The sequence below is a fragment of the Aplidium turbinatum genome, chromosome 9, assembly GCF_918807975.1.
Source record: "Aplidium turbinatum chromosome 9, kaAplTurb1.1, whole genome shotgun sequence".
Classification (NCBI taxonomy): domain Eukaryota; kingdom Metazoa; phylum Chordata; class Ascidiacea; order Aplousobranchia; family Polyclinidae; genus Aplidium; species Aplidium turbinatum.
In genome coordinates, this window is record NC_137480.1 from 10863484 (window position 1) to 10880235 (window position 16752).

At 37.5% G+C, this 16752-nt stretch overlaps 1 protein-coding gene across 1 annotated transcript in view; it reads right to left on the reverse strand.

Annotated features, from left to right (window-relative positions):
- The window catches only part of LOC145776925 (uncharacterized), a 53702-nt gene that overhangs the window by 18512 nt on the left and 18438 nt on the right, over nucleotides 1-16752 (reverse strand). The window contains exons 4-8 of the mRNA XM_082588166.1: nucleotides 16446-16569; nucleotides 15573-15710; nucleotides 14956-15081; nucleotides 893-1036; nucleotides 134-310 (exon numbers count right to left, since the gene is read on the reverse strand). Coding sequence (XP_082444292.1) covers nucleotides 134-310; nucleotides 893-1036; nucleotides 14956-15081; nucleotides 15573-15710; nucleotides 16446-16569 — 709 coding nt within the window. The remainder of the gene's footprint in view (nucleotides 1-133; nucleotides 311-892; nucleotides 1037-14955; nucleotides 15082-15572; nucleotides 15711-16445; nucleotides 16570-16752) is intronic.

Genomic DNA, 16752 nt, shown 5'->3' on the forward strand with positions numbered 1-16752 from the left:
TCCAACACAAAGCAACCTTGTACTGTATATAATTTGTGATGTGTTACCAGCGGCAAACACATCCCCCCAATGTTTGAGGTTTCAAAGTTTGACCATCATTTCAAATCGAAGTTAAGTAACTTTTTTTACTCACCAAATCTGGTTCCGTTTTGTGCTTTTGATCGGTGTTGCTTTGTTTCAATCGTTGTGAGAGGAAAACGAGATTGTTTGTTTGGAATATTAGAAGTTATGGGTCTCATGGCGGTTGTGTTTGAAAAGTTTGTTGGAGGTTTCATGGTTCCTTGTTCAGCAGGAGGGTGCACAGATATGACTGTTCAAAAATAAAACAATAAATCAAACTTCACATTACTGATTCATCAAAAGGAAAACTAGCAATATCGGAACAACAAAATCAATCTGTATAAAAACTTCTCCAGTGGCGTTTTTCTCATATGTGTAATGTTGCTCGACAAGGTTCAAGTGAATGTGAGATGGACACTAACTGACAAAGCTTGCAGTTTTCACATCGTTTCAACATCGCCAGACGTTGAGACGATGTTAATGGGATTGGTTTCACCAGCTGGAAAGTTGAGTTTAAGGACGTGAGAAGCTTAGGAACTGTAGGATTTTATGCAAATGTTTTCATCAAAATAGGTTTTACTGACCATGTGATGAACTCAAGATATCACCTGCTCTCAGAGCAAGTTGGGCGTAAGCCATGATTCAATCATCACACAACTTTTAAGCTTTACTTCGTCGTTTTTCGGCAGCACAGCTGGTGTGGAATATTATTCATCACCATTGCTTAGAAACTTAACACTGTGAACTTCGATATCGAACAACAAACTTTTCGGTTTTGCGTTGAGGGAACTTATTTGACGTGAATCTCAATAGTTTTCAAAATTCCAATTACTTTTCGGTATGATTCGGCCATTGGTTGACTCCACTAATGACGTCGTAGTGGGCGGAGCTTCAGTGAGGTCATCAACTGCATCGGGCGATGCTGCAGCTGAAAGGACGGACGACGGAATTTGGTTGGTCAAAATGCGCTTGGGAACTGAAACAAACAATAAAAAATCAGTTACGAGCTTTTGCATCACATAACCACAAAATATTGTTGTTTCATATCAATCTAACGTAATACACAGTCAATTCAAAAGCAGAATGGATTTTTTTTCATGTTTAGACAACCATTTCGTAACGTGCTTGTTGCCCCAAAGCAATACGTTAGGAAATGTTGACTGATCCTTGTGACAAGCTGTGTGAGAAATCATTTGGAAAATGTGTGGCTTACACATTAAGCCGCTTTAAACAAAATCCTAAAACGTTTTAGAAATGGTAACTTGTTTCTTGTTGATTTATTTCATTTCGTAAATTTCACGTTTCCACGTCTCTTCAAAGAAAACAAGACGGCTGTTTCCAAGCAGAAACAAAGTAAACCCACACCTTAAAATTAATAGAGGACTCAAGTTACTCGTCAATGGATGATTTAAGTGATTTTCAAAGCAAAAACTGATCCAGCAAATCAGTGACATCATTGGCAAATGAAAAGCGGTACAGTAGATTTTAGTTACTTAAATTTTACCCTCGCAAACCAAAGACGTGAGGATATGATAAAAGTAAAATAAGTCATGTGGAAGGCAACCTTGCATAGAAAGGGAAAAGCAAGATTATCATCAAAGCAAAGAGAGCATTCTCATGCGATGATAGCAATCACCTCACAATGAGTTCAAAAATATCTGTTATAAGGAAGATCAGCTAAATCACATCATGTGATAACTAGCGCTAAAATCTCTATAAATGTCCTCGGGATGTCCCAGTTAGCAAAATCTATCTCTTTTACATTGATTCAACATCTGTAGACATCTTTAAACGTTGAATCAATCTAAAAGTAATAAACGCTTGCATAAGGATTTACTGGCTGAAATGAAAATAAAGTAACCGGTGTGTTTTTCATGATTTTCTAAAAAGCGCAAAGGCAGTAAATGGTTTTGGACTTTTCATATTCAATTGGATGGAAAAACACACTCTGCCGCCAATGCGGTGTAGTGTTGTTAGAAAGCCGGAAAATGCAACAAAAGTAATTTCAAAATTTTGCTCTCAGGTGACCACCCACAATGAAGAACTTTCCAAGAAACAGATATACAGAAGTGAAACTCATAATTGTTTGTTTGGACAGTTTTGTCTTAACAATGCAACCTGCCGAGAGAAATAAACATTTTCATGTCAAGAATCAAAGCCAAGTAAAAATACCAAAAAGAAATTGTACATCCTCCTGCTTTTGAAACGTACAATGAAACTGACTATTTCCATGAATTCACTGATGAGACTATTTGGGTACATTGATTGTAAGTAGGATGTTTGTGAATTTTTCACCGTAAAAGATTTGACTGTAACATCTATGGCGTAACACCATATTTCATGGCGCATTTCAAGCCAAGCTGCGGTTCAAAGCAAAAATCGATAACTTGGTTGCATCATGGTTGCATTAACAAACTTTTAAAGCAAACTTCGCAAAATTTGTTTCCAAAATTTTGTACGTTGATCTATCGCAATATACTACCTATAAACATACGTATTCACGTTCGATATTCAAGATATGCGACTTTTCGAGTTGATTTTCTTAGGATGTTGAGCTATCGTGAAACGAGACAAAACGAAAATGTGAGTGAGATGCTTCATTCTCGGTTGCGGCGGTTACTATTGTCTGTCAACAAGTTTACGTTACGAAGATTGACTCAAAGAGCAAGGAGGGCGGGAAAGACGACCGCGTGGATTTGGCTGGAGACAATAAATCTCAAAAAAATCTTTCTTATTTTTAAAAATATCAAAGACTTGTCTGACGATTTGTTCGCAGACAACGTAACAAAAGTTTCTGAATTTATGAAACAGCAAACAATTTGCACGGCGGTTGATCTTTACTACCAGAACAGTTGAGATAGTGTCACGAAAAAACCGCGCTTTTTGAACCAACAAAACTGGACTGTAGTGTACATGACTGAACAGGAAACCCGGAATGTACACAACGACGTCCGTGCTCATTTGGTTTTTGCATGGAAACAAACAAAACAAACAAACCTAATAGCTTCAAATGATAGGTTTCCTATAATGGCAGTATTTTCGCTCTCTCACTAATCAAATTACTGAAGTTAAAACAGCAAAAATAAGTGACTTTTCCTGGATAGGCGGGTACTAGCCAGAAAATCAGTTCTTTGCATTGATTTAACGTATGCAGACGCTCAATCAATGTAAAAACGAGGTGATGTGCTGATTGGAATGAGCAAGATTCGTTGCGTGATGTCATGTCAACCACATTTAACGTTTAAACAATTCCCTTGCAAGGAATGTTCGGGAGTTTGCTTTGGTGGCTCAAATTCGTCATCTCTGATCCGTGCTCGGGGTTAGAACATGGGTGATTTCTCTTTGTTCTTACATACACTGCAGATGAGGCGAAAAGATTTTAAACAAAAAGTTTTTGAAACTCTAACTATTCCAGTGACATGCCACGTAAGAAGGCAGTTTAGTAATTGAACCAAAAACGAGCAGCTTAGATAATAAAAAATTCGAATACTAAACAATTGGTCTTGTTATCCTAGCTAACTTTGCTTTGATCAAAACATTGGTATTGGACAGAAGGAGTGATATAATTTGTCTGGTGTGAATCAAAAGAAAAAACGACAATATCATCCACTACCTCCAATTTTGCCACCTTTTCCGATTCATTGACGACTGATGTGTTTGTATATCGCTTATGGCAGCTAGAACAACATTTTTCTTCCCGGACACGTCGATGATCAAAAATAAAATGACATGATTTGAAATTCCAGACAGTTAAACAGTCAGAAAACACTAAATCTCTTTCCACGCACTTCAGCTATTTGAGACTGCCTCTAAGCATACGCCGCCATTGAAAAATACTTTAAATCCCTTGAATTGACTTCAAGATTCCATTTGTCAAACCATATGATCTTCTGCAGTCACCAGCTCAGTGGCCGAGTGGTTTCGCCTTCGGCTCTGGTGCTGGTAGATCTGAGATCGATTCCAGGTCGGGTCAAACCGAAGACTCTAAAAACGGTACCGATTGTGTTCTATCCTGCATAGCGCAGTGAGAATGAGTCGGGTAATAATGTGATAACATCGTAAACCTGATATAAATTAAAAATGAGCCCTGTCGCTAAAAGACCTTAGCTGTTGTAGAGCGACAATAAATAAAACCATAACATTATTATTATTATCTTCTGCAGTCTCTCACGAGAACAACATACAATGACCAAACCCCAATTGTCAAACACTTAAAAAAACTCCGTAAGTTTTGTGAATTTTTTTACTCTCCTTGACTAGATGCTTTTCAATTTCTGAATATGTCAAGAATCTGTGACGTAGTGCAATAGTTTTATACAGAAACCACACTCATAAATCACAAAAACGTTTCGAAAACCAAACTGGTTTCATCGTTAGTGATATCAGTTTGAATTGGGAAACGTATGGGTGGGCATAGTTGCTGAAGGAAAGGCGGCTGAGAGAAAGAACTGGCCACCCTACTCTCGTTAGTGCCGAAGGCTTAGTCTAATGAGAACCTTATCTTCTCGTTCCCCGAGGCTTGAATCAAGTATGGGACTCACCTTTACCTTTTTTACGGCAAACCACGAGTTCATATCCTGCCAGACAGCAAATCATCTTTTTTACATTGGTTCAAGATCGACAAACGTTGAATCAATGTAAAAAAAGACGGATTTCCTGGCTAGGTGTGGCTTGAGGTGGATCCTCACAAATTAAACTTACCAAGCGTTTCAGTCATTTTTGCTTTTAATTGTACTTTTAAACTTAAAACGTTAATATTATTTTTTCTCAACTTAACAACAAGATGACAGTTCTTGCACCGCATGTACCTCCAGTTTTAGCGTAATCAATTGTTAATTGATGTCGGTTATAAAAAATATAACAAATGGTAATCACACCGCAAATAAAGACTCAGTGCCAAGCGTGATGCTAAGTAAATTCAAATGAATAGAATCACTATTATCAAAGTAACCTTAAAGGCTTAAACCATAAGTCTGTTTAACCATAAGTGGTATCTTCAGAAGATTTTACATGAAAAACCTTCACGGCGCTATTTAAGCTAATAACTGCTACATTAACGTGACAATACGAGTTTGTGCGAATGTGCTTTGATTCAATGCAAGAATATTCAATGGAAGATTAGAGACATTAAGGTTTGACAAGGTAAATTGTATGAACCTTAACAAGATCCTAGACTCATCAGAACAGTGATGACTAAGCACCGACCACACTTATTCTAAAGAGGACCATTGCTCTAATGAGATCCAGAAAGCCAAACAGAGGCTCTGTCTGCAGCTATTGTTCTTAATAAACACAAGATTCTTGAACAATTCACAAAACTGTCTGCTGAAACAGGAGAAGTGAAAACAATAAATCTAAATCAAATCACAACATGACTGCAACAAAGATTGAAGAACAATTTTCATTTTTAAATTGGTGCAGTTTCAGTACTTATGATTATATCTGGGATAACGCAGCTAGCGTATCCACTTTACTATTGTACTGGTCCATACGCGTATGGCAGCTGGAGTTGAGATTAATTTCTAAATTTACTTTTTACTACAGGCAGATCCATTGTGATCAGAACAAGTGCTTTGCCGCCAGGTTTATGTTAGAAAGGATTATAGTCTGCATCTGCTTGATGGAGAAAGTCGGCTCGATGCTTTCTAGATCTTATTTTGAGAGGAGCGCTTGGCTTTAGCTGCACAGCGTCAGTTTGACAGAGCGAGATAAAGAAGCACAAGTCAAAGCATACAAGAGGCTTGTATGCGGAGCCATTTGATCAAAGTTTACATCAGCGATTCATTGAGGCAATTAGACGATAACCTTTCAAACGATTGTATGTTATGACTTCCTTTCACCTTAACATTGAGCTATAATAAATGTCAGGCATCCTGGCTATAAGAAGCTGTGCTATGATTCATGGTATTTTAATTAAAGTTGGCTGATGGAATCAATCAGTACATACAGCGTCTACACACTACTACAGCAACAAAACTTTTCATTAATTGATACATTTTTGTTGTAGGCCTATCAACTGCTCACCAGGGATTGCAGAATGATGTGTTTGAATTGCAATGCTCAACCACGCCTTCTAACTTCAGTAGTTTCCAATTGCCAACTTTTACTTCTTGCACCAAGTGCGTAGAAATAACAAGGAAAAGCCACATTTTTAAATTATGTGATTTAGCCTTGTAGTAGAAACTGTCGTGCAAAAGGTTTTCTACAGAAATTGAAAACGTAAACACTTACCCAAGAGCAGCATACAAAAAACTACAACTTTCATTTCTCTGTCCCAATCCCATGAACCTGTAGGTTGTCCAGGAGACTAATGTTGTGACGAATAAAACACGACTAATCACGTCACTTCTATACTACTAAGTAACAAGTCAAGAACTTAGCAATGTTGAACCTAAAATATAATAATAAATGATCCACTGAATTGTGTGTTTCCGATGCAAATTTGATAACTCCATAACTTTATATATTCCTATCTGCAATGGACAGGAGCTAATGATAATATCTAATAAGATCAGCTGAAGTACCGGCGTGACAGCGTCGGTACTTTTGAAAACGACCCTAAAGACACACGCTGACAGCATCGTCGCTTACGTAATCCGATGTTTCTTTCTCGATCACCTTTGCCACAAAAACGTACAAACAACTACTTTGTAAAGTTGAAATATTCAATAACTTTTGACTAATTTGAAAACATCACAAAAACGGTGACGTCAAAAGCTGTTGAATTTCTTCTAGTTGCTGTGGATAAAGTAAGTCTTTTGAATCCGACAAAAACTTCTGCCAGCCAGCAAGTTGGTCCTTTCTACATTGATTCGCATCTACTGTAATAGAGAGTCCACTGGTCATCAGCCAATGAAGCCAATACAAAGGTGAATGTCACAAATGTTTATAAAAGATTAAGCAAAACCACGCCTCTGTCACTCGGCAACGTATTGGTATTGTTAGAAATATTTGACAGTTTGCTGGCTCAGTGGTCACAGAGTTAGACCAATAAACTTACAATTTTTGAAAGGACTGCAAACTTCATCTCAAGCAGGGACACCAAACCAACGGGCCTAAAGTAACCCTTAAAAAGTTTCAAAGTATACTCCAATAAGTTTTCTGTTGTTGCAGAAAACAGAATGAAACAAATGCAGTTGGATTTGAGGTGTAGATTCAACTTTAAAGAAATTCCAATATGCAAAATGATATGTATAGTCTGCGGCGCTGTATGTAGATAAGATATTGAAAAACACAACTGCAAGCCATCAAATTAGCTTTTCTACATTGATTCATCGTTATTGCATCAGCTAGCCAAATGGCAACACTCAATAATTAACTAATCTGCAATCTGTCGGCTTAACTAAGGCTTCTGACGGAACTGCTTGTGTGTTTACGTGAAGATGAAAAACTTTTGGCGTAACTTATAAAATCGCTGTTGTAACCGTGCTTACATAACGTCATAAATGGACCTCGGTCGAGATATAATCTTCTAATATTCTATAAACAAAAACGGATTACAGCTAAAAAGGAGAGGAAATACAAGTCCCTCTGTAGTATGAGGTAATTGTTCAACCAGCAATTTACTGAGCTAGTAATTACTTTTTCGACTTGCAGGTAGAAAGCGTAGGAGTGCTGTTGGTCAAAAAACGGCAACGGTTTTACTGGAGCGACCAACGAAAGCTACACATTACACAATCAGCATTTCGGTGATTAGTAACCAAACTTATTGTTTATTTCATCGTCTGGCGACGTTGAAATGATGTAAAATCGGGGCCTGAGAATAAGTTTGGTCTCTCAGTAAACCGTGGAACACTCAAGGTAAAGTCTTGTCAACATTGACATTGTCAAAAGTTGAATGAGGTTGTTGTTGTTACCCTTGCTTGCACTGTATTAGCCGGCATTGTGCATTGTTTAAAATGCATTGTTTAAAATGCATTGTTTAATGCAGTTTCAGTGCAATCGAATTAAAAAGCAGCACAATGCCGGCTAATGCTATTTAGAACTTTTAGCAAACAAAAAGCTGTGTAATTTTTACTCGAGCAGACGGTGAGATGTATCAAACTGTGTCTCATTGAACCTTCACCTGTGTAAACTATGAAGTGCAAAATAAACACCAACTTCAAGCAATGCAACGTGTCAACAAGGTCCGAAAAAAAATGACGCCATTGCTCGACCAGAATAAGACTAAAAATGGCAAAGCAGTGTCGGCTTTCTGTGAGGATATGGGTATTATTGTGTTGGAATGTGCTAAAATGACATTTCCTCTCAAATCAATGGGGTTCTTTGTGTGACGTAAAATGCTTGCTGAGGTCAAGCGCACGACAATCGCATGTCTTTGTACTTTGCAAGTCGCAGGTCGACAGCAAAAAGATGATCAGTTTGTCAAGTTTTTCAATGCTGGACAATATTAAATCAACGTAAAGACGACAGTTGGCTCCATGAAGCGGTGAACTTGTGAAGTGTTTGTTTAACAAGTGGATTAAAGTAAAGAAAAACTGGGGGAAACTTGATATATACAATCAACCACCCTCAATCAAGAAATAATTATGCTGAAAGCTGTTGCTCATCGCTGATAAATTTTAGAGAAACTCGTAACCTGCAACCTGAAACTAGAAAAATATTACGATAGTTTTTGACTGCCAAAAACAAGCGAAAATGGACATGCGAAAACGATCCATTTTCTTTAGATTACAATTGAATCTTGTACTGAAAACAATAATTTTCAAAATCCGTTAAGGATTTTAGGTCATCGGTTCTCTTCTGAAACCACAAGAAAATAAAATATGGTCTAAAGATAACTGACCTCGCCACTAGTGAGATTGCATGTTTTAATGCCACTCATATATTTAACGTTAACGAAACCTCCAAGCACGTTTATTCAGGCAAGCGGAATCACAATCCTGTCTTGACATCACTTATCTCAGTGATCGTCGTCAAGAAAAACATCAAAAGTGTAAGTGATTGATCATAATTTGAAGAGTTGAAAACTGACGTCAATATAATGAGACCACAGCAAATTGATTTGTGTGGCACAGCATCTCTTGAAGGATATTTCTAAACTTAGTTTTCCCAAAACTTGTTACCTTACACCACATAGTAAAGCTCAGAGAGAGCACCTTGCTCTGGGCAGTAGCCAGCCACCTCATCTAATACTTCAGTTTTTGAAATAATAAAAATTATGAGATAAAAGAAAAATAGACAGACAATCGATAACAACTTAATAACATTGAATTGCATAATTCAAAATTAATACAGAAATGAAATAGATACATAATTTCGAACGTTTTCGGCAAAACTTTCTGCCCTCTTCAGGAAAATATAAAATATAAAAAGAAAAAGGTTTTAACATAAATCTGCCTGGTTTTGCTAAGTTTTAACTAAGCCTACCCATGATGGTAAATGCCCACGTAATTAGAAGAGAAAATCACTTGGCCCTCATAGACTACAACTGTCCAACAAAAACGTCACGACTTAGTTTGTGAAAAAAAAGTATGAAATTTGCTGTCAAAATCAAGTATATCTCCGTTGTAATATCGTAAGCAATGTAAGGTATCAAAGCATGGGCTAAAAGGCTTTTAACTTTTCACTTTAGCAAAATCCAATGTGACCTTTCAATGAAGCAGTCTTTGTCATATGTCCATCAAGTGCTGACTGGTTCTGTTCTGTTCAATTCCTTAAAACTAATTATAACTTCGAAAAATTGCCTGCTTGAAATAATGTGTACATATGACTTCACAAAAGACTTCGCTCCAAGTTGGCTTAACCTTTTCAATGAAATCGCGTGTAAATGGCTCACTACGCGATAGGTGCACCTGCAAAGTTGAACTCTGGTTTGACTAAAAAGAGAATGAAAGGAAAAAAGTCCCTTTTTTGTTTATTTCTTAAAATCGAGAGAGGTACAGTGAAAAGAAACAATTGTCTGCTCAGCAGAAACACTCAAGCAGAAAAAAGACTTAGTGAGTTCCCAGTTTCGATATTGCCTCTAGTTGCTGTGTCCGCCAGATTTCAAGAGTGAGATTTTGTGTCATTTTTCGTGTTTCTGAACAGCGTTATTCCATTGGACCAACGGTTTATAATGGTGGCACATTTGCATCCAAAGGTCTTGAATTCGATTCCTTGCCGCTGCGGTGCTCATTTCGACTCAAAGCAACAAACTCATGGTTGCTGTGTTTACGTAGTTCACGCATCAACGTCTATTCCTGCACGGTAACGCAATGACTTCCAAGATATACGCAGCCACAAAAAGTAACGCTTGGCCTGGGTTAAAAGAATCCATGGACTAAAATATTCTAAATGAAGACCAAACAATATTCGAAGAAACATGGAAAAACATCGCTTAAAAGATCAACGCAGTCAGAAGATCTATCTTTTGCTACTGCAGACGTTGAATCAACGTAAAAATAAAATGATTTCTTCGAAAAGATACTTTGGGGAGATCATAGCTTTGATGATGAAACAAGAAAAAGGCTTCATCACGTCATGAAAAACAATTTAGCATTATCTGGTTAAAATCGCAACTTAAACCAAGGGCTATTTGCATACACGATTACATGTCAGCGTATTAATGAAAACCGAAAGAAAAACATTTGAAGACAGAGAATAATTAAGTCAACTCAAAACGTTCTTCAAAGTAGAGAAACTTGACATAGATTTTAACCATAATTTTAACTAACCATGACGGCTGCGTGTGGTCTAACCACTACTTTAAGGTTCTAAAAATATCTTCATTTGTGACGAAAAACACACATAAGATGTTTCGTTAGGCCTACATTAAAATTTCCATCAGTCATCGATTTTACTCCGTAGTTAGAAAAATTTGCTTTTCTCAAATTATGAATAGCAAACGACAAACGAAATAGGGGCAGACCACCAAGAATTTGGACTAATGATATGGAAGACTGGTCAGGACTTAATTACAAAACTGCAGTAGAAAAATCTCACAACAGAGAACCTTGGCGCCCCATTGCCTCCGACCATCGACGAGAGAAAAGAACTTAATGATGATGATGATGAAATTATGAATGCTTTGGCAGCACTTACTTGGAGGAACGCTGGGCAATAAGTTATGCTGGGCTAACTTTTGTGACCATGTGTAAAATCAGCTTTCTTAGTACCCCAGCTGACATACAGTATAAGATCTTTGGACATTGATTCAACCTTTGCAATGTAAAAACGCTGGGTTTTGAATGTAAAAATGACGAATTTTGCTATCTGGGTCTTTGCACACGGAATAAACAAACATACCTACTACTATATAAATTTTAGAGGTTGGCTACCCGCATCAGTGCTCTACCCAACCCCAAAATGCTAATCCATGACTGGGCTGTGGCTATAATGCCCAATTATCTTTCTATCTGCTAAAATACACTTAAAACACTTTACGAAAAACAAAACCAATGCTCGCAAACACAAATCTTCTCGAATCTTATCTAACTAACCTTTCACATTCTGAGCACGAGCTTTCACATTCGCAACAACAATATGTCAATGCTTTCACAAAATTTTTCAAACAGTTGTTTTAAAAAAAGCCACCCGCTTGTACTGAATATGATGGAAATTGGTTGTCGTCATTCCGATGATAGCAAAAATAAAATCGCTGTTGAATATGCTACGATCCATTTGAGAAAACTTTCTGCAGATAGTCGTATCTTTGGTGGCATCTAGTGGTAGTTTAAATCTTCAAACAAAAACAAAAATACGATGAGGTAAGAATTGAAATGACCCATCATTGGCAAAACAACAATGTCTATCAGTGTCTTTCTGCTACACTCAGCTGCTGAGACACAGAAAATCGTTTACGCAATACAAAACCAAAAAATAAGGAGTTGAAGGGACATTGATTGTGCGGTTCAATAAAAAAGCTGCGACTTCGATTGTTTCCCGTTTTTGATTTCGTTTGTACAAATCGCATGGCAGGCTACTTTGTACTGTATCTGCAAGTGAAAAAGCCAGTGCAAAATGATTCTGTATGCACAATCAAAAAGACTTTGTGCCTGTGGTTTCAAATAGGTGGCTGTCGATCTTGAATCATAAATGCAGTATCAGAATTTGTTTATTTTTTTATATAAAAAGGGAAACTCAACAGTTGACTAAGTATAATATAATTCTAATAAATAAGCAACAGGATGCCCCAGACTTTTAAAAAAGGAAAGCACATTACACATACAAAATTGAAAACTTCAGTTATGGCCTATGGGTGAAGCTTAACTAAAAACGCCACACATAAGTCTTCTGTTTGCTTTGGCTTGATATGAATGATCCAACTACACCTGCTTGGATTACGAACAATGTAACGGTAAATTTTCTCCAAACGCTGACGACCGTGAAATACAAAATGAAAGAATCTTTATTTTTCATTCGAAGCGTTAAAAGCTTTAATAATATGTCCAAGTCAATTAAACTAACAACAGTTCAAGTAGAAAACCGGACTAGGCCGTTCAGGGATTAGAAGATCATGTAGAGTTGTGGGAAAATGCACTGTGATTTATTTACTCAGCAAATATGTTAATATAATTCACCTCGTGTAAGCCCAGGAGTTAACATGATTCTTTCATGTGCCAGCGAACTTCTCCAAGTTAAGGAAAGCCACATGCTTTTGTTCACTCTGTTTACGCCTACTTTTAATTGCTTAGAAGCCTTAGTAGATCAACAGTTTTACTTTCTCAAATGTCTCACGCAAAGCGTCTGCTTCCAAGTATTTTACAAATTTTAAATGCACTGTCTTCCTGGAGCCAAACCACCACGGGGTGTAGTGGTCTCTGCTTCAATAATAATGACAATCTAAGAACAACTTAATTGCATCAATTGCTTTTGTATAAAAGAGACGTTTTGAATCATATTTACAACTGAAGCAAACAATTTTCTTACATAAAAAAAAACTTCTCAAATTATTTCTGATATTTCCAAATAAGACTAAGAAAACATCATAGTGAGGTCAGTTGAGAAGGAGTGATCTTTCTGGTGGCAAGAATTAGTGGTGCGATACTGATGAGCCCTGCCTCATGCGCGAAACACGTGTTTATCGCTGTCAATTCTTGCTACACTCGAGTGCCGAGAAACATAGTGAGGTCACATAAACAATCATTAACATTTTACAAGTTTTCTTGCAGAACATGACAGGGCGTATCCGAAAGCAATCTGATGATCTACGTAGACGTGGTTGATGACATTGTCTTCAACTATGAACTATCTCATTATGACAAATCAGCGGAATATTCATGGCCATCACAATCACTGCTGTTATAGAAATCAATTTAAGACGAAGGAAAAATGTATTTGTCGTACAAACACTTTCCACTAGGCGTGAATACGAGACATTTTAACTGCGAAATTAGAGCCAGTCCCACAACAAACCACCGCAGGAGACTCATAGAACTGCTCGGCTTGAGTACACTCAAAAACGCAATAAAATGTGATTGGATAGCTCAAGATTTGCAGGCAACGTCAAGTTGTTGCGCAAAAAAACGTGATGCGCAATGCGACCACTTTTAACACAGTAAAGACCAAGCAGAAAATGCAATCAATTGTTTAGTCATTAATTTTTTTCGTTAGCTCTACGGTACAAGAGAAAATTTTGTGCTTTGGTAGATTCATAAAGGATTTCTTTTCTGCAGTAAGTGAAGAAAAGTTACGATCCAAGGCAATCAGACTTAATGAGCAGCTGGAGAGTATCGATGAATTTATTAAGCTGAGTGGTTCTGTATTTAAAAAATCAGTCAATAATTGATAAAAAAGAAATGACTAGTCAAACCGGAAAGTTTACCTTGAGAGCTGTTGCCGCTAGAATGCGACTTGTTGTATTTGAATAAGCACTTTTGTTTGGTCCATGAGACGAAAGCTCTCAGAATTGGATTCACTGATTTGATTTGTGATTTTTGTTATAACCACTGTTCAAAATTCACTTCATATCACACAGGGCACTCAGTAAAAACCATAGCAGATTTTTTGTTAAGTAGCAACTGAGAAAGTTTTAGAAAAAGAGTTTCACTTCGGGCTGTTTATCTCCAGAATATTTCAAGAACTCTTTTATTTCTGGTCGCTGTTTACAATGACCTAAACTTGTTCAACCGTGAAACAATCCGATAGTGAGGGAAGTTCACCGAAAAATTCCTATTCTCATTTCCTTTACAGACACGTAAACAACTGTGTCATGCGGACAGCGGTGACGCATGCAAATGGCCCAAACGCGTTGGCAATGTTTTGTTCGCCGGCGAGAAGAAAATTGACACCACAAACTGGATCACAGCCATTTTCTCCATTTGTCAGGCGATGTGAAGGAAACAATAAAATCAAAGGTCCATCATTCAAACAATTTCATTTGAAACCAGTTTTGAATACGTGATTGCAGTGTTCAGTCAGTTGGACTTCTTTGAACACGTAATCAAAGCATTCATAGTAGTTCACTGATTAGTCAGCACTAAATTTGACATCTTTTTATCATTTTACGCTTTTATAACACGAAAATGAATGAAAGAGTGCAAATGGCCGTGGCACACGACAAAAGCGTCACAATCATAGCCAAATAATCACGTGACTAATTGCTGACCAACCAAAATATACAGTACATGCAGCGCATGTCAAGTCAAACAACAACGCTAATGATGCTTTTCCGACCAAAGGCCACCACAATATCACCAATTAGCAAGGTTTATTGTGAAACAAAGCTTAAAACCGGCCATAACAAGATATTTTCTCATTGCCTGCCAATCATGCCTCTGGTCATATACTTTCTCAGCAAACATTAAAAGCTTAAAAATCGAGTTTGAAACCGATCTGTTATTTGAAAAAAACTTTGTTCTGTTGTTTGCGTATATCTGCAGTGATTAAGTGAAATCCACAAACACACCCGCAAGCAATATACAAGTGCAACAGTGCCAACGATTAAGCGAAGCATAAAAGCCGCAGCCTACTCACGACAAGCATACTCCACGTGAAAGAAATTGCCACAGGTATGAGCTGATCCCGAAAGAACACACTTCTGTTGCCTGTGGCAACGTTCCGTGACGTAATCAAACGCGTCATCAGGTGTCATGCTGCAATCTAAAGCATATAATTATAAGCTGACACAAGGATACACATTGAGCCAAGTAACGAAAAATTAGGACAAGAAATACACATGAAGCTCCAGTTTGTAACTAAAATGTCGCATTTTGAATTACACAACCATTGCATCGCATTCAAACCTAGCATTTGAGATTTCGCTTTATGATTTCTGTACTGAAAACAATTTGCTTTGTTACAATCCATAGCTGTTGCTCAGGTTGGCAGTTGGAGAAATATGTTTCATAGAAATGCTTTTATTTCAGTGGTAAATTATTATTCTACATTTACTCTACAGCTAGCACAAAACCGTGACTTATGGAGGCAGATGACCAGTGTTGATGCGCAGTCTGCTTCAGGCGGAGATGGTGACTGAATATACATATTTGTTTGAACATTAGGAAAAAAATTCATAATTTTTCATGGTTCTTTGCTGATAGAGTGTTTCGATATAAAACTTTTTTTTTTTTTCTCTTTGCGCTAAAACTTACTTTTACTAACGTAGTCTCCACAGGCTGGGTTGCTTTCCAGTTTGACATCATAAATGGCTATGAACGTTCTCTTGCGAGGGCAACGAAGGCGCATTGTTGCATCGTGACAGGACGCCCTAGTGCGCAACTCGTCAGGCACTGAAAATCATAACTTGCCATTTGATTTTTGCGACGACAGAAAACTAAGTACTGTGCATAGTTGTTAGGATAAAAATAAGACGCGATGATTGTGTTAAAAATCGGCTACTTGACCTAACGAAAATGATTGCAATAAACAGAGCAGCAATCGCAATAAATCAAAAATTGTAGTGACCGTTAAAACAGCAACAAACTGAATTGAAAACTTTTAAAAAGCAATTTACTCTTTGCTGATCATGATGGTTGTAAAACTCAGTCATGACAGCCCAGCAGTTAACAATCCCTTAAGCAAACTAAAACGAAAAGCTTTAAATTTCAAGTCGGAAATGGTAGTCGCCAGAGTGGCGTCCCAGAAAAAAGCAAATCAACCGGTTGATTTGCTGACTGGGGTGTTGTGAGCGGCACTTTTCGCAATGGTTGTTGATTTGTTGCCTTGAGAAAGCAACAGGAAACGAATCAGTCAATGAATGAAATCACAACGTGAATGGTCTCTTTTTGGTTCATGTAGCGATGACTCATCGATTTCCCCTTTTGGGAAATCACCTTTTTAATTGAGCCACTTCACACCAGCAATGTGACAATTCCGTTAATCATTTGAAATCAATTTCATTAGTGGTAGTTAGGTCGTGAAAAAACGCTCGTACAAGCAATTATTAATATATTAGTGAAAATAACATGGTACGCTCACAAAACATATGAAACGACAAACAAGAAGCTTGACTGTATAAGACTTACTCAGTCTGCACTTATACTTGACAGTGAGATACTTGGAGGTGTTAGGGCATGGATCATCACCAAATACTTTTGCATGAACCAAAAGCTGACACACCCGTCTGTCCTCGCACTCTGTCGCAGTTTTCTGCAACGAAATTGAAAATCAAATATGTTTCCGACTGTGCCGCAACTAATCGGCAAGGTTTAATCAATATGTCGCAAAAAAGATTAGCTCATCAGCAAAAGCTGCCATTTTGACGTCGTTTCAACAACTGGTGGCGTTGAAACCATGTCAAATGACACCTTTTGCAAGCTGGTATGGACCAGC